Source organism: Brachionichthys hirsutus, chromosome 15, assembly GCF_040956055.1.
Source record: "Brachionichthys hirsutus isolate HB-005 chromosome 15, CSIRO-AGI_Bhir_v1, whole genome shotgun sequence".
NCBI lineage: Eukaryota > Metazoa > Chordata > Actinopteri > Lophiiformes > Brachionichthyidae > Brachionichthys > Brachionichthys hirsutus.
In genome coordinates, this window is record NC_090911.1 from 7,617,686 (window position 1) to 7,643,730 (window position 26,045).

At 43.5% G+C, this 26,045-nt stretch overlaps 1 protein-coding gene across 1 annotated transcript; it reads left to right on the forward strand.

Moving 5' to 3' along the window:
- Positions 1–848: 848 nt before the first annotated feature.
- Positions 849–25,452, forward strand: LOC137905027 (adenylate cyclase type 1-like). The gene is made up of 20 exons (XM_068749249.1): positions 849–1,457; positions 4,344–4,493; positions 4,775–4,893; positions 8,308–8,419; positions 15,365–15,492; positions 16,532–16,690; positions 17,054–17,195; positions 18,464–18,619; positions 20,439–20,636; positions 20,720–20,817; positions 20,939–21,023; positions 21,434–21,523; positions 22,029–22,291; positions 23,044–23,170; positions 23,510–23,671; positions 23,759–23,905; positions 23,996–24,094; positions 24,210–24,324; positions 24,415–24,539; positions 25,033–25,452. The coding sequence occupies exons 1-20, from the start codon at positions 849–851 to the stop codon at positions 25,450–25,452; spliced, it is 3,504 nt and encodes a 1,167-aa protein (XP_068605350.1).
- The last annotated feature ends 593 nt before the right edge of the window (positions 25,453–26,045 follow it).

Here is a 26,045-nt window from a genome sequence, read left to right on the forward strand (position 1 = left end):
CTGGCACTGACGGGTCAGGGCAGCGGCGGCCGATGACGGATGACTAATCGTCGCCCCAGTAATGAATGAGACGCCATTCCCTGAATGACAAGAAGGTGCTGGTGGTGAAGGTGGCGTCCTCAGTGGGCAGCACAGGAAACATGAATGGCATGCAAGGATGAAGAAGATGCATGAAGCCCGTCATCTTAAGAGAATCTATTGAGTCTTACACCACTGAGGGCATTGGTGCATTGGCTGTTTGTCCATCCATGCTGCTTCTCCTCCTCCTTAACGCATGTGAAGGCAACAGGAAAAGACAAGAGCATGATTGACTAAACACAAGAATATAACATTATGGCTGTTCTGTGAGATTGCTGAGGGGAGCTCTGCAGCCACACAGCAGTCAAAGCGTCTTGACTGCGTGTTGAGGAGCTGAGACGCGTCTTATCTTCACCTCATAATGCGCAGGCGTGATCCTATCTGAGCCGCGCCAAAAAAAGAAAAAGAAAAGCTTTTACCAGCAGAACTAGACGTCGTGCGCGCTGCCCCTTGTGTGGCGCGCAAACGAAAACAACTGAGAGAGAGATTTTACGCATCGCATACAAAATAAATCCAGAGCGTGGAGGTTTGCTGTGACGGCTGAGTCCTCCCAACAACACACTTGAACCGGTGGACAGCGTGCAGCGCGCAGCGCGGCGCGTCTGGCGGTCACCGGCCGGCTGAGGCGATCTGGGACGCTCTGCCTCCATCCTGCCTGCTTTTTTTTTTTTTTTTTTTTTTTTTTTTTTTTACGCGCGCGTTGGCTGTCGTATAGTCGGCGTGGGATCCGGTGTTCCGCTTGACCTAAGCTGCGAGCAGGTATTCGGTTTATGAATGGCACTGACATGGAGGAAATACCGTTCCAGAAAGTCAAAACCAGGCGGAAGAGAAGCCACTGTCCGCCGGGCGTCCCCCTGACCACCATCGCGTGCGAGGACGAGTTCGACTGCAAGGAGCTCGAGTCCCTCTTCCAGAACTACAACCTGAAACTGGAGCAGACGTCGACCCTCAAAGCCCTGGCCGTCCTCATCTTCATGTCCGCCACGCTGGCCGTGGCGGAGTTGCTGTCCGGACCCAGCCTCACCATCTCCAAGGGGTCCCACCCGGTCCACTGTGTCATCTTCGTGTCTCTGTTCATCGTAACTAATGTCAAGTACCTGCAAGTGACTCAGCTCCAGCAGATCGTCAACCTGGCGCTGCTGTTCGGCTTCACTTTCTCCTTCCTCTGCTGCCCCTTCTCGCTGGGCGCGATGGCCGCGGGCCCGCAGATGTCCCCGGAGCACGGCGTGTGGCAGCTCGTCCTGGTCACGTTCGTCGCCTACGCGCTCCTACCTGTGCGGACTCTGCTGGCCGTCGTTCTGGGAATAATGGTGTCCGTCTCACATTTGATTGTGACCGCCACTTCTGTCACGGTGAAAACACAGAAACTGTGGAGGACGGTAAGTACGGGCTCGCACGGTGATTGGCGGACCACGCACGCACTTCTTATTTACTCTATTAATAAGCATTTAATTAACACGATTTACATGCGTATACGTGTGCGTATTATAATATACAAGGCAGACGCGTGCTGCTGATCCTGTACTGTGTTAGGGGGGGTTGAGAGTGCAGTTCAGCACCAAGGAGAGCTCCACGGGAGATTTGACTAAAATGTCATTCTGACACCACCTTTCTTGGTCTAAAACAACAACAACAAAAACTCACATAAAGGAGAATTATAGACGATAGATTTGGCTTTAACTCGAGGTGGCAAGTGCAAAGTGAGACAAGGCAAACTTGTGCCTAAGCGCTTTCTTTTTTGCTGCTGCTGAGAAAGCCTGATAGGAGGTGTAAGTAATTCCTCTTGAAGACGAAGGTGATGAGGTGGGTGGAGGTTTGGTGGGGGGGAGGTTTGGTGGGTGGAGGTTTGTTGGGTGGAGGTTTGGGCGGTGGAGGTTTGGTGGGGGGAGGTTTGGTGGGGGGAGGTTTGGTGGGGGGGAGGTTTGGTGGGGGGGAGGTTTGGTGGGTGGAGGTTTGGGCGGTGGAGGTTTGGTGGGGGGAGGTTTGGGCGGTGGAGGTTTGGTGGGGGGGAGGTTTGGTGGGGGGAGGTTTGGTGGGGGGTGGTTTGGTCGGTGGAGGTTTGGTGGGGTGGAGGTTTGGTGGTTGGAGGTTTGGTGGGGGGAGGTTTGGTGGGGGGGAGGTTTGGTGGGTGGAGGTTTGGTGGGGGGGAGGTTTGGTGGGGGGGAGGTTTGGTGGGTGGAGGATTGGTGGGGTGGAGGTTTGGTGGGTGGAGGTTTGGTGGGTGGAGGTTTGGTGGGTGGAGGTTTGGTGGGGGGAGGTTTGGTGGGTGGAGGTTTGGTGGGGGGGAGGTTTGGTGGGTGGAGGTTTGTTGGGTGGAGGTTTGGTGGGGGGGAGGTTTGGGGTAGCCCGGAGCTGGTGGGGATGCTCCTTGAAAAGGAAGCCCACAAAGAGCAGGCTGCATCTGCTCCTGGCTGTTTCCTTTGGGATATGATTCAGGCTCAGCGGTGCAGGTTGGAATGAAGAAGAAGAGTGACATCCAAAAGTAGGGCAAACAGAGGTGCAACACACACACACACACACGCACACGCACACCACACTATATGCTTCAGTCATGAAAAGAGGGTAAAGTCACGCATGCCCCCCCGAGCTGAAATAGCATTTGCTACACTGCCCTGTACATTTATATATCTGCACCTTTCCCCCCTCCGTCACAGTGCAACACACACACACTCGCATTTCTGACTGTCATCAGGTGTAAGGAGAGAAGATAGACCAGATCAGTCAAACCGGCCTGGGGCAAAGGAACATTTCTGCCCCTGTGCAGCATATCACACAATGAAAATTGAGACGCAATGAGTTCTTCACATCCTCGGCTGATGGCAGCTTGTTTGCAGAGGAGATTGTTTCCCTATATGAGATACCTACGTAGCCATGCAAAGGGCAGCGTTAGCTGGACTACCAGAGATAGCTAATCCATTAAGCTTAGCGATGAGCTGTGTTGGATGACCCCACATAGCCCAGGCTTGCACCAACCACCCACCGAGGTCCCAGACACTCCGCCTATAGGGCTGCCTTGCTCGCATGTCTTGGTCTAACTGAAATGTCTTGTTACTCAACGGAGTGTCGTGGAGAATCTGTTTTGGAAATGGGTTATTTCTAGCTCCCTGCTCTCCAGCTGGGAGTCGTGTTGTCATGCGCTGCAATGTTTTTCTGTTTGGAGGATGCAGCCCATTGTTTTTAGTGCCACAAAATATTTTATTGATACTTCAAAAAGTTTGGAGATGTTCACATTAGTTTACCACCTCGCATGTCTGCTATGATATTAGATCCAAATTCACAGCACATTCGCTCTCTATAATTATAATGACGGCGATAAAAACCATAACCAGACACTTGGAGTCGCTTGTTTTGCTGCCATTAACAGAAAGTGATAAGATGAAATGAAAGCCCTCGATGTTTACCTCATTAACACTCACCGAAAGCAATTATTTCACATGGAACATAATCCAACGGTGGGATTTTATTTGCTGGTATAAAACTGTAGGGAACTACATGCCACTAATAGGGAACAGGAAGACAGTCTGCCGAGGACGAGACAGAAAAGCAGTCCTTTCAACGCCATCCATTATTCATCAGATTGGGACACACACGTCTGAATCAGCGATGGGAGATTGTTAAATTTGAAAAAGGTGTATACGACGCTACTCGAATCACAGTATGCTTCTTCAAGCAAAGCGTAATAACTCCTCGAGAAGAAAGAAAACAACACACGCAAACACATGGTTTGTGATATGAAGAAATAAACTCCTTTCTTATAAATACACCCCCACCCCACAAATAGGGGGGACAATTTATCAGAGAGGTAGGACCTTGTTTGGTTTGTGTACAAAGTCACAACCAGACGACCTCAGCCAAGCAGAAAAAAAACCCCATTATCTTATTTTGTGTCCTGCACAAGGTTGGAGCAGCCATACTTCTTTGCCCTCCCCTCCGTGATCGATGAACCGGGGCACAGATTCACGAGCGCTTTAATGTCACAGGCACCCAAAATAGACAACGACTGGGTCCTGCAGCTGTCTCGCCCATGTTTGATGCTCTTGAATTAGTTTTAATGAATTAGGTTTATGCTTATATGGAGGAAACTAAGTAGTGAAAGTAAAGCCTGTGATTCAAACTGTCATTTATCGCTATATATAGTGTCGACTGCAAATGTACCTTTTTTTTTTATGTGTTGATTAATTGTTGGACAAGTAGGACAGTGGCTTTAACAAATGTATTTGAGAATTAAAAGAGTGTTTCATGTTTCTTTTTGGTTTTGTTTGCAGTTGGTTGCCAACACGGTGCTGTTCACCAGTGTCAACCTGTCAGGGATGTTTGTGCGCATCCTGACAGAGCGAGCCCAGAGGAAGGCCTTCCTGCAGGCTCGCAACTGCATCGAAGAGAGGCTCCGCATGGAGGACGAGAATGAGAAACAGGTACAGGCACCTGCTGGAGCGCCTGGTAAAATTAGAAGCCCGCCCCCGTCTCTCTCACCCTTTCTCTCTCTCTCCCTCTGTCTAGTGCCAACAGTCTTTCAACACATTCATTATTTCCTTCAGATTTCGTACTTTTATGTCTGGCACATTTCTTATTGCTGCCGATGCTGATCTTATAATTTTAACTGTATCAATGCATATTTAAATGTTCTATTTCTTTCTTCTTTCTTCTTTCCAACACACACACACACACACACACACACACACACATCTGCACCCAGGAGCGCCTGCTAATGAGTCTGTTGCCCAGGAACGTAGCTATGGAGATGAAAGAGGATTTCCTGAAGCCCCCAGAAAGGATCTTTCACAAAATCTACATCCAGCGCCATGACAATGTCAGGTAGGACCCCAACAAGAACACCCACCGACTGCAAGCCAATCCTAGGTATATTTAAAACCCTCTTCAATATGAACTGATTGAGGTGGTATTTTTTTTAGCTTCAATATTCGAATTGAATTTACAATTAGTGGCATAAAAAGCATTTCGCTGTATTATTTTATATGTACGAAACAGAAACTTAATTTGACCAAATATACATTTTAAAAAAGAGCACTGTAGTCAGTGTGAGGTGACCCAGCAGTGTCCAACAACATTAACACTGTCCCGAGCTGCAAAAACGGAATCGACCGTCAGTCCCAGATTCATGTCTGACTCTCTCTCTCTCTCTCATAAAATTCTTATTGTTGGACAATTTATTTTAAGATTAGTAGCAAATTTGTTTTCCATTGGCAACACGATTTCCAAAATCTGGTCATACGTCTGCTAAGGATAAAAAGCCAGCGGTGCATGTGCAAACTCCTGGTCCCATCATATTTCTGTAGCCCCAGGAGAAACAAGGATTTAGCATTCCTTTGTCAATCTAGAATTCCGACACACCTGACAGACGGCGCACGTCAATGGCTGCCACATATAAACCATGTCATTACGAGTGCAGCGTAATCTCTAGCTGTTAATAGGAGTTCATGGATACTCTCTCTCTCTCTCTCTCTCTCTCTCTCTCTCTCTCGTTAAAGTAACTGCTTGTCAAAAGACATAGATTTTTGGAGGATTTGCACTTAAAGCAGAAAAAGAGTAGAAAACACTGCTGCTCGGCTATTTTTATCCCAACCTCCCTCCTTTCAGAAAACAAACCGGCAGATAATCATGTTTGTCTCAGGCTGGCGTCTCGTTTGAGCGGATTTTAATGTCTTAAAATGTTTTAATTTATTTTTATCAGTGGAAGAAGTGTTGAGAATCTCTCCTAAAAGTATTCTTAATATTAATATTACAAAATGCATACACATTATCATCATCATAATGTAGGATGTGCATATCTTTGCACTGTATTATCTTACTGTGCAGTTCACCGTACAGCTTTACTGGTATGTAAACAGCATCTATCTTCTTGCGTTTCTTGAGTGTATTGTTTGACTTACTTTATCCTGCTCCAATATTTATTTATATTTTCCTTATATTTGTTCCTGATCTTCTCTCCATCTTTTTTTCTGTCCTCACAACAGCAGGAAGGGTTTGTTTTTGGAGGAGAGTTTGTTTTGCCTGAGGATTAAATTGCTACAGGGGATTAAATGCAAGGGAGACGAAATTCTCTCTCTCTCTCTCTCTCTCTTTCTCTTTGTTTAAATATGAACAGATTCCAGTGGAGCTCTGCCGATTGCTTTTGTGCCTTGAACTCCTTCAGATAGCGCCACCCTTTGAGATGGATCTAAACTGGTGCAGACATGATATGTGAATTGGGTGGACTGTAATTAGAAAGTAAACATGCAGTGTGCAGCACATTGTATTCAGAGTTTTTTTCATTACAAGACTGTGGGCAGTGTTTGATTTGATTAAAATCCATCCAGGGAGAAATGGTAGCGATCGTTCTCCAGAAGAAATCTGGATTTCTATTTTTTTTTAGATAAAAAAAAAAAAGGACTGAAAATAAAAATGAATGGAGAAGGAAAATACATACAAAAAATTATTAGTTTATCCACCCACATGACATTTTATTATTATTTAAATGATAATTAAACAAAGGGATAAATTGTGATTCATAACATTTCTGCCTTAATGAAAGTGCTTTCACATTTGTCATTTCATTACCATTTAGCATCTGCTTTAATACAGCGTGTATCCTCCCTGCTCTGCTTTATTTCCTGAGCATTTTCAGCATGTCTATTTATAATCCCGTCACACACAAGCAGTAATAAATAGGAACACAACCATGTAAGAACATTTCCACCAATGAACCAATGAAGGCATGCAGGCTGCAAATTAAATCAAAAGGTTGCTTTAAAGACTTTTATTATGTCATTTTAACTTGTGTTGAAAAATTCAGAAAACAATTTTTTTTTGTTGAGGATGCTCATTTATATTCAGTCAAGTTAGAGTTTATTTACATAAAATATGTGCTAAGCACCATGCTCATCTGAGTTAGACTCTTTATTAGCCTGACATCAGCACATATCCTGCCCACATACCGTAGCTCTGGAGGGGCCCGTCCAGAGTTAACCCTTGTGTTGGCACACGGCTTCTGTCTTCCACTATGTAATTAAACCGAAATCACATCAGCCAAAATAGCTACAGTAATGCCTCCCACAGAGGGAAATGGGAAATTAGCATAATTATGGGAATAACTTTCCCCAAATATGTGCCATTGGAGAGAAAATAATGGATGAGGGTGTGAAGGAGGCCGAATTAGACAATATTAGATATTAGATCATCTCCAGGCACCCTGGGAAAATCGTGTTTTTATTGCATGACTTAATCATTTGAATTGTTGTGCTTTGCCTGGTGCAAATGAGCCAAAATCTGGAGTTTGGAATGAGTTTTCGACATTTAGCAGTGAATACGGAGCGGTGCAGTGTAGTGGGTTTGGTGCTACGCGTTGACTCGGGCTCACACATTAAGCGTGTGTCTATAAATAAGCGCCAGATGTTTGGTATTAACTTCAGGCTCAGCTCATATTTGTCTCTAGGATTCAGTTTTCCTGCTGTAGCGCATGTGGCTACAGATTGTCTTGTTGTTTTTTTTGCACCTTTACATAGCATGCAAATATCCAGTTCCATAAATATTTCAGTGTACAAGTGTTACCTATCTGTTTTGTCCTGTCTAGACCACCATAATGACACAACAGCAGATTTCTGCATCTTTATTTCCTGTAGACAACATTTCTTTTCAGCATTAATCTAAGAGGATCATAGAACCATACTGGTGTTCTGTGTTTAATTTACATTAAAGCAGAGACAAGGAGATAAAGTTTCCCTTTAATACATAATTTTTTTCAATCAATTCATGTATAAATGTATTAAAGCTACATGTATCTTTCTTTAAAAAGATTTCAGTTCAGCCTCACACTTCCAGCACTCTCAGTCCAAAGTGCCCAGTGCTCTTGCCCCAGAAGAGGCGAGAGCACCTCCGAGGTTGCATTATACCCTAGAACAGCTGCTAACTCCACCTTGATCCCCGGGAGGAGGCTCTCCTTTCTATTTTGAAGCATTCTGCTTCACTGCGCCGCCAGTCAGTAAGAGAATGGAGCAAGGCTCTCTCACTCTTTTAAATTTTTTAGCTTTGCCTGCCGTGGGTCATTCATTTTAATGCTTGATTCACAAACGCATTGTCCCAAAAATAAAAAAGACTGTCCAGGATGGATTTCGCCGAGGCTTCTTTGAATGTCGCATTTGATTAAATTGTGATCACATCCCCCGCCCAATAATGTCATTTCCTTTGTTCCTTAGAATCTAGTTTAAGGCTTCCTTTCCTTCTCTCTTGCAGCATCCTGTTTGCAGATATAGTCGGCTTCACCAGTCTGGCGTCCCAGTGCACTGCCCAGGAACTGGTGAAACTGCTCAATGAGCTGTTTGGAAAGTTCGATGAGCTTGCCACGGTGAGTTCTTTTCCCTTTCTTAAACACATCTCTCATTTTCAGTCACCGTTCTCTTCAAAGCTGCTCTCATTTCTTCTACGTGGACTGTTCGAACTTTTGCATGGTGCCATGAAGTATGTGCGTGTGCTGCTGTGGCCACAGGCTTGTTGGCACATGCCATTACTGTAGCAGCTTAGCATGATGTCACATTGAATACTGGAAGCCCATATGATGCTTAATATGATTATCCAGTGCTTCATTTGAGGAAGAGTTGACAGACCTTTTTAATCTGGGCCAGATTTACTTGGGCTAAACCTCAGTCTCCACTCTGGTCATTTGAATGGACTGAATGAAGGGGCTGCTTCAATGCCCCTCTCTCTTGGGCTGCTCGTGGAAATGATTTCTTCCATCTGTCGATTCGTGTGATTTTGGTGTAGCATTTGTGAATTTGCTGCAGTTAATCGAGACACTTTTAAACACGGCACCCTCCGTGGGCGCATTACGGAATATTCTGGGTGCTTTTACTGGCTTTTACCTTAAGATGTGTTTATCAGACACAATCCAGATATGCAGAACCCCCCCCCTGCTATTGCTTGTCTTCCATCATTTGCATTTTCAGTTTGGCTGACATGCACTGTATCTCTGTTTGGTGAGAGGGTTGAGCCCCTGCAGATCCCCCTCCACAGCCTTATCTGCATGTAATCTGGCCTCTATTACTTACACTACGCACATGCCCTTGTAAAAATCCATTAATCCACAGGATTACGACTAACCCTTTTTTTTTTGCTTTCATAGAAAGTTTTACTTGACAGTGCAGACAGCTTCTATTTTTAACTTGTTTGTTTATAGACGCATCAGCATTGACTGATTAGAATTGATAAAAAAAAGGCAGCCTCATTTGGCTCGTCAGTTTTATTGCTTTCCCAGGTTGTCTTGGATCGACTGGCTCTTTTCCGTCCCAAATGTTACTCACACTCCAACTCTTCTTACCCTGTTGTGCTATTAGCCAAAACAGGAATATTTTTTGCATTACAACACACACACAGACACACACAAAGGCCACACACACACGCACGCACACACATCAAATCACCTTCCTGTTGTGAGTTGAGCTGCCTCATTCTCTTGGTTACATCTGAATGGATTGGTCTGATGGCCGCTCGGCTCTTAGCTCAGAGCCTTGCGTTGCACTGAGAGGCTGTCCCCAGTCATCAAATGTTCCCGCCCTGACCTGACCCAAAGCCCCACTCATTCTGATCCACTTTGGCAGGAAGTGGAAGTGCCAGTGACTCATAGCTGTGGACACTGTAGGCACTCAGACACTTCTCATTCCATAAGAAGAGCGGGCGATGCCACATGGCCACTGGGCATCATCTCATAATAGCCTTCCAGCACCATCCCCACACCACCTGTCCACTCTTTGGACTTGTCAAGCTGCATGGGAAGTGGGCCAGGAACACAGTGTTATCCTAAAGTGCCGTAGATGTAGGTGACCAAGCCTCCTCCTCTCTTCCCTCCTCTCCTTATCAGACAACTTCCACTCATCCAGTCGGACCATAGTCACCCCCCCCCCCCCCCCCTGCCCCACCTCTTGCAGCTAACAACTGCATACCAAAGTTCACAATTTCACACGTAAGCATTATTTTGTGCATTGGACAAAAGTAGAGATTTTTTATATAATCTTTTGATGATGATCTAGATCACCATGTGGATGGTGGAAATCTGATTACGAGGGGAATGAGCTGCTTAGCGGAGGTTTGCGCTCTGCGAGTGCTTTTCTAGTTATCACATGTGCTATTTGTATTTAATATTTGTATATATTTTTTGTTCTTTTCTTAAATTAGTCTGCATTTGGGCTCGAGAGTGACAACATGCATGACGTTAGTCACTGCTAGAGTTTTATGCTATTTATTTTTAATGTGATTGTGACCGTCACCTGACCTCTTGCTCTTGGCAGACTAGCCTATTATGATTTATTCAGTTTTATTTCCTACTTTGCGCCATAGAGGGCTGTGCACACCACAGTGAAACATGGAGCCGACAAGATGGACAGAGAAAAAGTGACAAATACACAGTGTTCCGAGAAGAAAGTGCAGTGGATTTATTTGTGCTGCTTGTTTCTAGCCCTTTCATCCAACCATAAGCAATAATTAACCCAAAACACCAGGAAAGTCTGGATCATCAAGGTCTCTCAGGAGATCTGAAGAAGAAGAGGGAGAGCATAGTAGAGCCACAGACAATGAATGTCTTCCGGATCTGATCCAGAATGAGGTCAGGAAAAAATATTACATTTAACATTGTAAACCTCATTTTATGAGGGTTGCTATGGTGACTTTTGCTGCAGGTTGATTTCTGCTCCTGCGCAGCTGCAGAGGCATCGTTGAGCTGAACGAGACGCACCTGTTAAACATCTCACCTGATCAGCTCCTGACTCTCCAGCTCCGGATTCTCTGGCAGAATATCCTCCGATTCACTTTTACTTTTTGGTAATGTTTGGGATATAAAGATTCCATGAACAATTTAGAACCTTCTGATGATCACCATGTGGATGGTGTAAATCCAATTAAGAGGGGAATGAGCTGCTTAGCAGAGGTTTGCACTCTGCGAGTGCTTTTCTAGCTATCACACGTACTACTTTTATTTAATACTTTATATTAACAATGCTTTTATTGACTTGGAAGTGAGAATTTCAAATTCAGGCGCATTATCGACTGTGCTGAAATCAGCCTTGCTGCAGCTGATGGTGACATATCACGAATAAAGGCCATAGAACATGACGTAGTTGCCTGATGGGGCAGCGGCATCGCATTTACATTTCTTTCTACTTTAGACTGTGCCATATTAGGATGGGGATCTAACTTGAAACCAGAAGATACAACAGAAGCAAGCTGCTCACACTGATCAGTGTTTGCTGTTTGATTCTCACCACACCCACAAGAACACAGGCTGGGAGTAATTATAACTCTCCACCGCCGCGTGCGAATCCACAGACCACCACTGAGACTCACGAGAAGGGGCGGCAAACGTCTCACGAAAGCTTCAAAACCTCATCACCATCCCAACCTGCTGATCGGTGAAATGGTGAAAGTATCACAGCAGGGGGGGGGGAAACACACATTATTATTCCATGTATAACTGAGGTGAAGCCGACAGTGCTGCTGAAACGGTGCAGACGAAACTCTCTGCTCGTCAGTGTAGGGATATCTCTGTGCCCGTTTAAATACACATTATGTTAAAGATTTACACAGCCTTCGCGGTAATGATCACAATGTTTGTTTTTCCAAGAAAAATATCAGAAGTGGACGATTTATTTAGAAGGATAACAGGAATGTAAATTAACACACCAGCTGGTTCCCCCTCATGCTTGATAAACGCGTCCTCTCCTTGGCTCAGCTTCCAACTGTCCGCTCGGCAACCGAAGCTACAGTTTCGGCTGTGAGAGGGACTCTGTGATTAATTTATGCTATATAACATTAATAGCACAGGAAGGGATGTGCTTTTTGTGTGTGTTGCTGTTTCCATGGCAGATTTTCACAAAGGTTTTCATTCTCGTCTATTCTTTCCTCTCCTCTCACAACACCTCCCTCATGCATCACAGTTTAAAGACTCCTCCGCTCCTTGTTTCTCAGCTCCTTGATTGACATGCAGCAGCCTACTTCCCTCAGCGGTGTCTTTTATGCCCCGTGGGTCTCCGCACTCTCTTCTTTTCTCATGATTCCATTTTTAGTATGGCTCAATGATGTATCCTGCATCTCACGTCTTCGATAAGTTCGGGTTTTCTATTCATTCACGCACGCATGTGACTGTAGAGGCTTAGAAAACACTTATCATCATTATATTTGTAGCACTAAAATGTATTCATCAACCTCAAAGGAGCATATCTGACATATTCCCGTCGGAACTATTATTATTATTACATTTTTTCCTCCACCGAGGATGCTGTTTTTTCTTGCATTGGTATGTTTGTCTGTCGGTTAGCAAGATAAATCAAAAGGTTCTGGACGGTTCGAGATGAAATTTTCAAGAAATGTTGGGAATCTTACCAGGAACAGTAGATTCAATTTTGGTGATGATCCACAAGAGATCCTGGATTTAAAATGTTCCGTAACATTGCAGTCAATGGCGCTTCACAATATCTCGGTTGATTATTGACCGATGCATATGGAATTTGATGCAGTCATGTAGGGTGGGGAATTCTATCACCACCAAATTTCATCCGGATCGGATCCGGATACTGTCACAATCCGGATTTTCCCAGTTACTTATGCTCATATCGTGTAAAATATGGATTCAATTCACTCACCAAAAATCAGACATAAAGGGGTCCGCTATGCACTATCATGCAAAATGTCTTCTGAATCTGATCCAGAATGTGGTCATGAAAAAATGTAACATTTCTCCATTAAAACCTCTTTTATGAGGGTTCCTATGGTGACTTTTGCTGCAGGTTGATTTCTGCCCTGCACAGCTGCAGAGGCATTGCTGAGCTGAACGAGACGCACCTGTTAAACATCTCACCTGATCAGCTCCGGATTCTCTGGCAGAATATCCTCCGATTCACTTTTACTTTTCATGTCTGGTATATAAAGACACCAAGAACAATTTGGAACCTTTTGATGATCACCATGTGGATGGTGTAAATCCAATTACGAGGGGAATGAGCTGCTGCTGCTCTCTGAGTGATTTTCTCATTATTCTTTCGTTTTAGCGATGAGACGTTAACATATTTCAACAACCAAGATAATATAAAAAAGTGTTTTATCTTCCAAGTCTATGTAATAGGTCAATATATAAGTTCTTAAATAGTGTGAATGCATACAATTAGAATGAAGTAAATTGTATGCATTCATCTATATGGTCGGGTAGCAATAAACCCATCGTCTGACTCCTGTCCTTTCCATTGCCCGGCGCTACAGAGGTGGAAACCCTAATCTTCGTCCCCATCAGTGTGTGCGCATCACTGATCTTTGTCTTTGTATGAAAACAAAGCACGATGTGTGCTCTCCTTTGCAGACTTGTAGGAAATGAACTGATCCTTCTCTCAGCGGGCTCGTCTTTTCTTTCATAATCATGCATTGAATGTTCCCCTTCCCCAGTCTCTGTATCCCTTTTTGTCTCCGTCTTTTTGTCTGTGCACACTGACGTGTTTGCTCATTTGCATCCGTTCATGCATATCACCGTACAGTATGTAAACTGCCTAGTAATACAACACCTTTCTATATACTGGTATACAGTATATATATATATATATATATATGCTATAACAGCCTTCATGCAATTTTAATTGAGAATACGTGCCAAGCTCTGCTTGTGACTAATACACTGGACCCATCTTTCTTCTGCTGATGACCTAATGACTACCCAGATTGCCCACAATGCACCAGTCATGGGACGGCACTAATCCAGCTTGTGCCTGAATCAGCTCCTAAACCCTCACATTACAAGATTAGCGCAGGGAAAGAAGTACAATAGCGTTCCCTGGTTCCTGTGGCTTCAACCATGTATTGCTATAGTCCCATCTGCCCCTGCTCCTCCATAATATCAGGGTCCACAATAAAGTTTTTGTTGCAACTTAAATTCAATAGAAGTGTTATAATTGGATAGATTGAGATTCAGGTCCTAAAGTCTCATCTTTCTTGTGACTTTAACTTTATCTATTCTAAGATGTTTATTGAAATGAAGCTATCAACATTGAGTCAGCATCATAAAAGGAATCCAGCCTCACTTTGAGCGTGAAGGAAGAGTTCAAACACTAGCACTGTTTTTTTTAGTTCTCAATTATAGAAAGAAAAAAATACTTTAGACAGAAGATATTTTTGTTGTTAATTTTAGCAAGCTGAGCTCATTTAGGCTTTTGCTGCCAACTGAACTGAAAATGTGGAGCGAGTCTGACCGAGACAGAAATAGAAACAGTTGTGTTCATTGGAACAGATCCATTTATCTTCATTACACTTTTTTTTTTACCTCCAGTTAAAACCATGTCAGTGCTTTTCTGGGTAAGACTTTGTAGTATTGGAATGCAACGAAGTCACAATACTCAAGTACTGCATTTATATACAACACCAATTTCTACTACTCCCATTTCGTGGAAGTAGTAGAAATACAATATTTGTCTGCATTTTTCAGACAAATATTGTAATTCTTACTCTACTGCATTTAATAGCTTTAAGTACCAAATAATTATATCCGCCGAGACAGAGGTTATACAATCGCCGGCGTTTGTCCGTCCGTTAGCAAGATAACCCAAATGGTTCTGGATGGATCTTGAAGAAATTTTCAGCTACAACTATGACAATTTCCCACCTCTCCCAGTGGTTGTTGGTACCATCCCTTTCCAGAGTACATATCACTGTCTGTGTTTTCCGTCACACTAGCGCTCCAGCATCCACCTCAGGCTAAGGGAGTTCAGGAAGTATAACCATCACTCCCCGATGTCTCTGTGGGATCTTTGGGGACTGATGAAGCCGGAGCTCAGAGGCCGAACAGCAACCATGTTGTTATGCTGTAACATCCAGATAGCTGTCATCAACGTTCAGTTACTGTACAGCTGCAAGGAGGCATTCCTCAAAAGCCTTGCACCATTGGCATGATTTATTCGATGGATCGCATATTAAGATAAATTCTGAACATCACAGTGTCAGGATATTGTCATTTACGGCTAAACGTTTTAAAGGACATCGCTCCTCCACTGTAAACTAAACCAACCTCAGAAATTGAAGCAGCAATGGTTAGCGTGAGGCGATACTGAGAAATCGCACTGATTGATATGGATCAGTGTAATCAGCATAATGGATAAACTATAATTAAATGTCACAATTTTAACCCAACATCAGCTGGTGCGGGTTTTCTGCGACGCGCAGAATGATGGCTGTTTCCACGTTCTTTAGCAGCAACTGAGTGGAACAAAGATTCATTTTTGATCCCAGGAAAGATCACAGTTTGGCTCTTTTTTTTTTCTCTCGTCAGGAGAACCACTGTCGCAGGATTAAGATTCTGGGGGATTGCTACTACTGTGTGTCTGGACTTACCCAGCCCAAGACCGACCACGCTCACTGCTGTGTCGAGATGGGTCTGGACATGATTGACACCATAACGTGAGTTTTTCATGGTCTTTTGGTTTAGTTTTTTTCTTTTTCTCATGCCATCCATTCAATAGAGCACACTCTTGCTGTAGAATTTTCATTTTCATATTAATTTAATTCAAAACACAACTTTAACTGAGGCCACGTTGAAAGATTTCTTTCAAGTAGGGCAAACTGCAGCCTGATCAGCCATGTGTGCTGCGACTGAATTTATAACACTGAACATTCGAGCAAGCAGAACCACAGTTGGCTGACAAAAACGGATTTACTTGAGAAAGACTATAAGCCATTTTACTGAGCCTTAAAGAGCTTGTGTTATAGCCTGGATGGTGTGGAAGGAGGGAATAAAGGGCAAAATGAAAGCGAGATGCCGCAGAGCAGTTACTTTCACAGTTTCACTGGTGTCCTGTTAATTCTGATGATATGTAGTGTTGTGCTTTTACAGTTTCATAATGTATTTCAGATTAAAGTCTCCCAATAGATGTAAATATACTGTTAATTCTTTTATTTCCGTAAATCTACAATACAATACTGCTCACAGTTTTATCAGTAAATTGCTTTATATTTATGTAGAGGGAGTTTCAATCTTCAGTATGTATCATGTATTTACTTATGTATCATGTATTTAGCAGCTGAGATATCAGCCACTTTACAGCACTCACACACATATGTTACCATGGTTCCCAAAGTAGGCATTGCAACACAGGTGTGGGGTTGTGAGTTGAAACCAAATCAATTTAAAATGATCAAAAATGGTTTATTTTATCCATCCATCCATTTTCTGCAGCTGGCTCCAGGTCAGAGGCGGGGTACCCACCCGAACGGGACGCGACTTTAGCCATAATTGTTGTAAAAGTTCAATAGTGGAAATAATAACATGGCATCAGCCTTCTGGATTAAGCATATCAGTACAGGTGATCTTAATGCTTTCATGCTTCAACCAACTAGATAGTGGGGGTCATGAGTTTCTAGTATTTTATAACTGTACAGTGCTTCTTTTCAGTAAGGCCTTTTCTATCATGTTGCCTCTCCTTGTGTTCTACCCCTGCAGGTCAGTAGCGGAGGCCACAGAGGTCAGCCTAAACATGCGTGTGGGCTTGCACACGGGTCGGGTGCTCTGTGGCGTGCTGGGCCTCAGGAAATGGCAATACGATGTATGGTCCAATGATGTGACCCTGGCCAATGTGATGGAGGCTGGTGGGCTACCTGGGTCAGTACTGGAAATCTGACGTGAATATCGGTCTTTAGAGCAATGGGTACCATTTGCTACGCTGTTGTGGTGCTCTGAAATGACTTCCTTATTTTTATAATTCTGTTTTATATTTTCTTATTTTTTTTAAATCAATGGTCTATATTGATACTTGTGGAAACTGGAAACTGTTTAAAATCAGTCAGAGAGTAAAATCAGTAAGAGAGAAAAAATGCATTAACCGCACATTTCTTCCTATTTAAATAAAAATTGGAAGCAAAATTACCTTTCGCAGATTGTAAGTCTTGCCACTCCTTAATTTTTACAAAGAGCAAGGTTTCAGAGCTAATTTTAGCAGTGTCCCTTTGTCTCTGTGTTCCACAGCAAAGTCCACATCACTCGATCTACGCTGGAGTGCCTAAATGGAGATTATGAGGTGGAGCCTGGAAACGGACATGAAAGAAACGCATTCCTCCAAAAACATGAGATTGAAACCTTCTTTATTGTGCCATCTCACCGACGGAAGGTATCGTGTTGTTATTCTGTGCTGAGACATGCCAAGTCAGCATACTGGAAATTTCTAGGAGCCTTTAACAGAGGGCAATTAATCGAATAACAGTTTCACACTTCCTGTTATTGCCTAGACAGTACACATTAGCAGCATCTCGAAATGTATCCTAATGCATATTCACATAAACTACTCTACATGCAAGCCACTTTAGCTTCACTTGACCAGTCTTTCATTCAATGCCAACATCTGCAGCATGACATGACGATGATGATCTCACGTGTTTCTTGTTGAGCTAAATCCCACCAGCTTGTAATGAAATGAACGGGAATAATACAGAGTGAAAAATAACCAGCGGCAAATCTGTACAGTCGGTTAAACTTATAGACAAACGTGTGTGCGCATCGCTGCATACGCATTAACATGCACACCTCCAACAGATGCGCGACAAGCAGCTGGAGAGGGAATTTCAGTCTTGTCTCTGTATTACTTTGTATGGCCTCTCCTCTCCTCTCCCTTCCTCTCCTCTCCTCTCCTCTCCTTTCCTCTCCTCCTTGTTTCCTGCAGCAGTTTTTGTCATGCTAAATAAGGCTTGTGCATAGATTATACATGAGTGTATTTTCCTTTGATATATGAAGACTTTGCTAATTCTCGTTAATCCTGATGCCACAAAATATTTTTTGGATTTTTTAAATAGAAATTGAATAAAGCTTTTTATATATATATATATTTTTAACAATTTTGTGCAAGGAATATATATATATAGATAAGGGGGGGGGGGGGGGGGGGGGTCTAATTTATGATAACACTTTGTGTTACAAGGGTAATATTTCTGATGGTTAGACTTTGAGGAAGACCTGGTCGAGAGGAAGACGTGCCCTGATTAAGCTGTCTTATAAAGGATCCAACTCATTTTGCTACTGTGCCTTTAATAACACCTCCTTCGTGTATTAAGCAAATCATATATTTCTTGCAAGAAATGACACACACGACCTTTCCTCAAACCCTTTAATGAATGCTCATCTTTATTGATCTTTCTAAAACAGCTCCATGAAAGAGAATGAAGACAGCAAAGTCAAATATCTGTTAAAACCACCAGAGGGACTGACCTTCTTAACTACTTTCTGAGCCTGATAATAATGCCTGAATGCGTGTGTGTGCATGAGCCTACGTGCACATGCGTACTGTCTAATTCCTGTGCATGCTTTCTAGACCCTTACATAAAATGCATTACTGTGTGAGGTATTATGACTAAATCCTTGTTCCCGTTTCTTATCTGGTGACAGATATTCCCAGGATTGATTCTTTCGGATATAAAGCCAGCCAAAAAGATGAAGTTCAAAACTGTGTGCTACTTACTAGTGCAGCTTATGCACTGCAGGAAGATGTTCAAGGCTGAGATTCCCTTCTCCAATGCCATGAACTGCGAGGACGGTGATAAGGTATAAACTCTGTGTCTGTATTGACGTGTCTGTGTTTGCTCGTGCCGTGATTTATTTTTATTTATACATATGCAATCTGAATGTCTAGAGTTTTATACAAGAGTTTAAAAAAATGCTTAGTTTTTGTTCCATATATACTTTTAGTTCATTCATGCTCCTGGTTGTCTTGTTGAAAAGACACTTAAAATGCTGCAACATTTTAATGTGCTTTACATCAGGCTTTGGCCTGAGTCATGCATCATCTGTGGGGGCGAACACTGGAGGAGCAACAAAGTGCGCCAGCGGATTGCTTCATAGTTTTGTTGCTTTCCTAATGTGAACTCTTGGACCTACAGTGGATACTAGTACTGTATGCACAAGAGGTGCTCCTGCATCTACAGCGCAAAACGTTGTCATTTCATTGAACATTTATCTTTGCAGCGTGGCCAGTCTAAAGTCCAACAGTGGTGGTGGCTCGAGATGATGAACGCACATTTCTGGAAAGGAATAAATCATAATTATATAATCACATTTTATTGAAGTGATTATTTTCTTTTCGCAAACAATTGAAAGTTTAGTGATGTCACTTTGGGCGTTTGTAGGGTGTGGTGGTCGCTAGTTTCATTTTTTACTATTTATTTCATGTTGGGGGTTTTTTAATATCCACCAACAACACCAGTTTGGAAATCGCCCAGTATCTTCATACTTGTCACTATTCTAGAATATTACGTAAGCTTATATTTTCTTCATGCTTGCACTGATGGACGGCATTTATTTATGTGCTATATGTATCTTGTTTGAGTTAGCAACAGACTTCACTAACTAAATGTTGCAGCAATACTTAGTGAATGAATCGATGGGTCTCACTTGACGTGTAGTTTGTCTATAAAGGTGCTAAGAGATAATCCCGTCAGTTATAATGAGCTCAGCATGTCGCTTGTGCCACAGACTGACATCACATCCCCCCCGACATATACTGTAAGTGACTCTGGCATTCTAGCCTGATGTCAAAGAGCTTACTTGACCTTGTGTGCCCGGAGAGAAATCCTGTGGCCTGGCAGCTGTACGACTCTTGCACCAGTTGTGTAATACAGATTTGCATGTGTCTGGGAGTATGCATGTGTGTGTTTGTGTGTTTATTTGCGCCGTAAAATAGTTGTAGAGGGAAGAATTTAAAAGGAGGGGAGGAGGGAGCCGTTTAAAGCAGAATGTATGGAAACAAGGAAGGAAAAAGGAAGTAAGGAAGAATGTATGAAAGCAATGATGTGAGTACAGAGACGTGTGTGGTAACAGTAACATACATAGAAGCAAGTAAAAAAAAAAAATACAGAGTCTGAAGGGAAAAAAACAAGAAGCAAGCATGACTGCAGAAAGAGAGCAGCATGGAAGAAATATAGGAAGAAGAAAGAAGGATGGAGCACAAGCAGGAATTAAGGAGGCGCAAACAGGAACAGGGAATGACAGAAAGAAGGAATGAAATACAGTTCATCCAGCGCACACACACACACTGACATGTTAAGTGTCTGGCTTTGCTCCAATGCCCGATGTTTTGCAAAGCTGCTCACTTTGGCTGCTGAAGACACTCAGACACAGCAGGGCACATTCAGTAATGAAGTTAAGTGTGAAGGCAATGTCCTCATTTGAAAGTATAATCAGCTGCCTGTGTTTATTTTGGATTCTTACTCACCCTCGTTTCTAGTATGATAATATTCCGGTTAGCGCCGAGAACACAAGCCGCTGCATTGCATCCTATTCACCTCTCTATTTCCCCTACAAGTTCAACATTTTCAGCTGGGATTTCTTCTTCTTCTTCTTTTTTTCTCTTTTTTTATCCCACCAGCGGAGGGCCATGCGGACGGCTCCACAGAAGCTGAGGAACCGCACCAACGCGAACCAAGCGAACCTGATCCAGAGCAGCCCCAGAACCCGGGTGAACCGTTACATCGGCCGGCTAATCGAGGCCCGGCAGACCGAGTCGGACACGGCAGACCTCAACTTCCTTACACTCATGTATAAGTGCTCTGAGCGCGAGCAGAGGGTGAGGGTCTCCACGCACACACTGACGCCCATGCTGTGATTGTGAGTGCTGCCGCTCACTGTTCTCTCTCTGACTTAACGTAGTACCACCAGGTTCCTGATGAGTACTTCACCAGTGCGGTGGTCCTCTCTCTAATCCTAGCTGCCTTGTTTGGCCTTCTCTATCTTCTCATTATACCACAGTACGTACAGCAGATTGTGCTCTTCTTCTCTGTATTTCTCCATTTATCTCTTTGAGTGTTTCACTTCCTCGGGTCATTGTCTTTATAACTAACCCTGTCATCTTCCTCTCTTTCCGCTCAGGGGCACAGCGGTACTAGTCCTTCTTGTCTTCTGCATCTGTTTCCTCGTAGCTTGTATCATGTACCTGCATATCACTAGAGTGCAGGTAACTGTGGCTGCATTTAATCTCTTAACCCCACCCGAGTAAAGATCTTCCACCTTTTTAATTCACGCATCATCATTTTGGACAGTTCAGTGCACACTCGCCCAAATGAGGCTGGCAAATTTCACTTTTTTCATTTACATTTTTGGCTGCTCAGGTTTTTCCTAATTTGCTGACTGAAGTGAAAGCTTTGTAACAATGATTCATTATTCATTCATTGCCTTCAGGATTACCTTCTAAAGCCCTCTGCTGTATTTAATCCAGCAGCTAGTTTATTCATGTCACGCTTTTGTAGAGGTTGATCATCATCCTCATTCCAAACAGTTTTTTTTTCCCCCTTTGGCTTTATCTTATCATGTAATGCTCCACATTTTGCCTCTTTTGTCTAACCGTCCTTTGTCTTTGACTTTCAGTGTTTTCCGGGGTGCCTGACCATTCAGATCCGCACGGCTCTCTGTATTCTTATAGTGATCTTAATCTATGCTGTAGCCCAGGCCTGTGTGGTAAGTGGGAAAGAAAACAGCGACATGTTGAAGAAAACCTCCGCAGAGGAGGTTATGTTTTTGCCTGTTTTTTTTTGTGTCTGTTAGCAAGATAACTCAAAACATTCTGAGCAGAGCTTGATGAGGTTTTCAGGAAATGTTGGGAATGTTACCAGGAATAGGTGATTCAATTTTGGTGAAGATCCAGAAGAGATCCTGAAGTCTGGATCTCGTTGACATTTTCAGTAACATTTCAGTCAATGGAGCTTCAAAATTTGTTCCTCAATATCTCTTATGTTTATGGAATTTGACACAGTCATGAAGGGTGGGGGTCTCTATCCCACCACCGACTTTCATCTGGATTGGATCTAGAATGAGACCATTTAGAACCTTTTGATGATGATGCAGATCACCATGTGGACGGTATAAATCCAATTATGAGGGAAATGAGCTACTTGGCAGAGGCCTACGCTCTCTGAGTGCTTTTCTGTATTAGAAGTATTATAATCTATCTTCCTTTTGTTAGGTGGGCTGTATGCCCTGGTTGTGGGGTACTGCCAACACCAACAGCACCATCGTCATCATTGATGTAGACGGCGGCGCCAACCACACCATGGTGGAGCTCCCTTGTCACGGTGCCCGCTACGCCTTTCTGTCCTGTGTGGTGGGCACACTCACCCTGGCGCTCTTCCTGCGGGTCTCCTGGCTGCCAAAGATGGCGCTAATGCTCCTTCTTGGGGTGCTCTATGTCACCGTGTTGGAGCTCAGTGGCTTTCGCAAGACAGCAGGGCGAGTTTCACAGCACAGCATGACCACAAGCACCACACATGTGCAGAAACACTTCAGCTTGTTTGCACTTCTTATTTCTTACATTTTTTACAACTACACCCACATTGGAAAGAGAGACCCCCCCCCCCCCTGGATCGAGTGACAATTCTGCATCATTTGTGTATCAGAGGCAAAGCTTGGCTGTGAATGAATCCTTGATCTGGAGAAGAAACAGATAATCAGGAGTTTAAAAGAACATTTACAGTACATGTGCCGAGATGTATGAGTGTGAAGGAGTCGTTCCTTGTCTGCGGCCCACACACTCTTTCATTTACCACCCTTTGATGCAGCACATGTGCTCATTAATTCCAAATCAGAAGCCTGAAAGGACAATGTGGGCAGGATGATGATGAGAGTGCGTTAGCTGTTTCAACTCGGCACCGTGGGACCCGGCCAATTTTTATTGGAGCTCAGATCATAACTGCGCCTCTGAAAAGTGATTATATTGAATTTGTTCAGCTTAGTCAGATAAATATCTCTCTCGGCTGAAGTGCACATATCCTTCAGTAAATAATAAATAAAACATTTTGGGGTATGCTTGCCTTGCTTCCCTAATCTTATGGGGGTTTTTTAAAAACATATTTTCATTATGTCTTTGGTAACAGTTCACCCATAACTGGTCTCCACACCGTGGGGGGTCTATTCAATCCTAATGCTGCATGTGTCTTGTGTGGTCCATTTAGTGCTGACTTGTGTATTGGTCTCTTCCACAGTGGGGGGTCCTTCCACATCAGGGGCTATGAGCCCATCCTGTCTCTGTTGCTCTTTGTCGGCGCCCTGGCCCTCCACTCGAGGCAGCTCGACCTCAAACTGCGCTTGGACTTCCTATGGGCTGTGCAGGTCAGGAAGCGTGTGTGTCGGCGTGCATGCAAAGGAAGCTTTTTGTTTGCTTTTTGAGCATCTCAAATCTCTTTATCATCATTTATAATAGAAGTATGCCATGGAAATGAGCATATAGTCAAAGTATGAACAATTTGTTTTCATGCTATGAACATGGCTAAGAGGTAAAGAGAAGGGAACAGTAGAATAATCAATTTATGCTAGTTAAAGTTGTAGCATTCACTGTGTTCAAGTCGACCATGCGACATGCTGTAATGTTTTTTTTACTGACCCCATGTGGTGAAACTGTTGGACATGTCTGTGTGTGTGTGCGTGTGTGTGTGCTGTATTTGCTGTCAGGCGGAGGAGGAGAGGGATGGCATGGAGAAAGTCAAGCTGGACAACAAGAGAATTCTCTTCAATCTCCTTCCTGCTCACGTGGCCCAACACTTCCTGTTGTCGAACCCCAGGAACATGGTGAGCCTCGCTAATAGACAGGCAGAGAGGCAGACAGACACGCAGGTAGATAAACAGGGTGGAGGTGAAAGCGATGGACATCCGAAGACACATTTATACCTTCACGCTACCTGTCTCCTGTCTTTCCGTTAGGATCTATACTACCAGTCCTACGCACAAGTTGGTGTCCTGTTTGCCTCGATCCCAAACTTCAATGATTTCTACATCGAGCTGGATGGAAACAACATGGGAGTGGAGTGTCTGAGGCTGCTGAATGAGATCATCGCTGACTTCGACGAGGTGGGATGCAGACTTTGCGTCAAGACTTTGAAAACAGACCCTCTTGGAACATTGTTGGAGTTTCATTTGAAAACTCAATGTACTTTGCAGCTCATGGATAAGGAGTGCTACAAAGACATAGAGAAAATCAAAACCATCGGCAGCACATACATGGCCGCTGTCGGTCTCGTCCCCACCGTGGGCTCCAAGGTGATATGTCGCTTTGTGCTGCTGTTTGTGCATCTGTGAATCCAGAGCGGCATTGGAATGGATCATTTCATACATGGATATGTTCTGCTTTGTTCGCCCCCCCCCCCCCCTTTAGGCCAAAAAATCTGTTTACGACCATCTGAGCACAATAGCAGACTATGCCATCGAGATGTTTGACGTTTTGGATGAAATCAACTATCAATCATACAACGAGTTTGTCTTGAGAGTGGGTAGGTCTGCTCTGATGTCGTTTCTCTGTTCATTTGCAAATTAAAAAACTACCAGGACAATTAGTATTAAGTCAGTGTTTTCCTGTACAGGTATTAACGTGGGTCCAGTGGTTGCAGGAGTGATTGGGGCACGGCGACCTCAGTATGACATCTGGGGGAACACGGTCAATGTGGCCAGCAGAATGGACAGCACCGGAGTACAGGGAAAGATACAGGTACCCAAGACACCTGGCATTACTGTGTTTATTTTTAATTAGTTTAGAAATTAGGTGGATTTACATACAATATATATGTAAAAAAAAAAAGTTACAAAAAAAGTAGCACAAATATGTTGACTGACAAAAGGTCAGCTGATGGAAAACAGCTTCAAACTTCCAGTTGTTAGAGGCTACTTTTTTTTTTTTACTGTTTCTTTGTTGAATTGGCTGACAGAAGGATTTCAAATTTCTGTTGTTTCCTTATTGATCTGCTTTTCTTTTGGTACTGCTGTAACATTTGCCATTCTGATGTTTTTTTTCTTCTATTTTGCATTGTTTTCAACAGATTTATCAAACAATGCAACGTTAAACTTATTTTAAGATGTACATGCATACATATATATAAATGAAAAAAATGATAATGATTGCAAGTAAAATACGTTTTAAAAATGCATAAACATTCACATTTTGTGTTTTATGCTGAAATTGTTTCTGTCTTTTAATGAAACAGGTGACTGAAGAGGTCTATCGCCTGCTGAACACTAACTATGACCTGGTGTGCCGTGGCAAAGTCAGCGTGAAGGGCAAAGGTGAGATGCTGACCTACTTCCTGGAAGGGAAAGTTCAAGGCGTGGGCACCGTGACCACTTCTTCTGTGGTGCGTTCGGCCAGCCTAGCGCGACGCATCCACTCTTGCGGTAAGACGAGCGTCCCGACCAATGTGGGCAGCGTCTCCTCCGCCGCCAGCCTGACTGCTTTCACCAGCATGTCCAGCAACATCCCGACAAACCCCGCCAACAGCAGCAACAGCCAAGCAGCGTGCCTGCCCTCGCCCTGCGTGTCCGCGGCGGGCGAGGATGACAAGGAGGACATAGAGGTGACAGACATTGAGCTGGAAGCGGTGGCAGCTGGTGAAGGCATAATGGTGTAGGACGAAAGACAGAGTGAAACGTTAATGAAACACAGGAAAGAAGATCCTGGCTGGAGGCCCAAGGAGACAGAGATGTCCAGGTACTTCCTGTAAATCCTGAGCTACTGACACAGGACGTGTTCATTCAGGCCACTGCAGAAGGGAAATGGTGATACGGACAATCATTCTTACTGTTAGGGAATTTTACAGGGAGAAATGTGGAATAAAGAAGAGAGAGGGTTCCCTCAGATCCAGGTATAATGTGCATCTTTGTTTTACATGTAGTACATATTCCACATACAGGGGGATATCGGCATTGATATTCAGAAAATGACTGATCATGCTATTGCTTTTGCACTGTCTCTGATTATGCCAAGGATACATTGCATTATTTACAGTGTAAAACGGTGTTTCTTTCTTGGTGTATGTAAGCGTGTGTGCACGTGTGGTTAATTCTGAATTGTAACAAAACAGCACAAAAAAAAAAAAACTTTTTACACTCACTGGATGAAGAAGGCATTTTTTTAGACGTATTTACAGCTGATGCATGACTTTCGAAGAGTTAACAGCCATAGTTATTTTACTCCCATTGAAAGACAACCAAAGTATTGAGC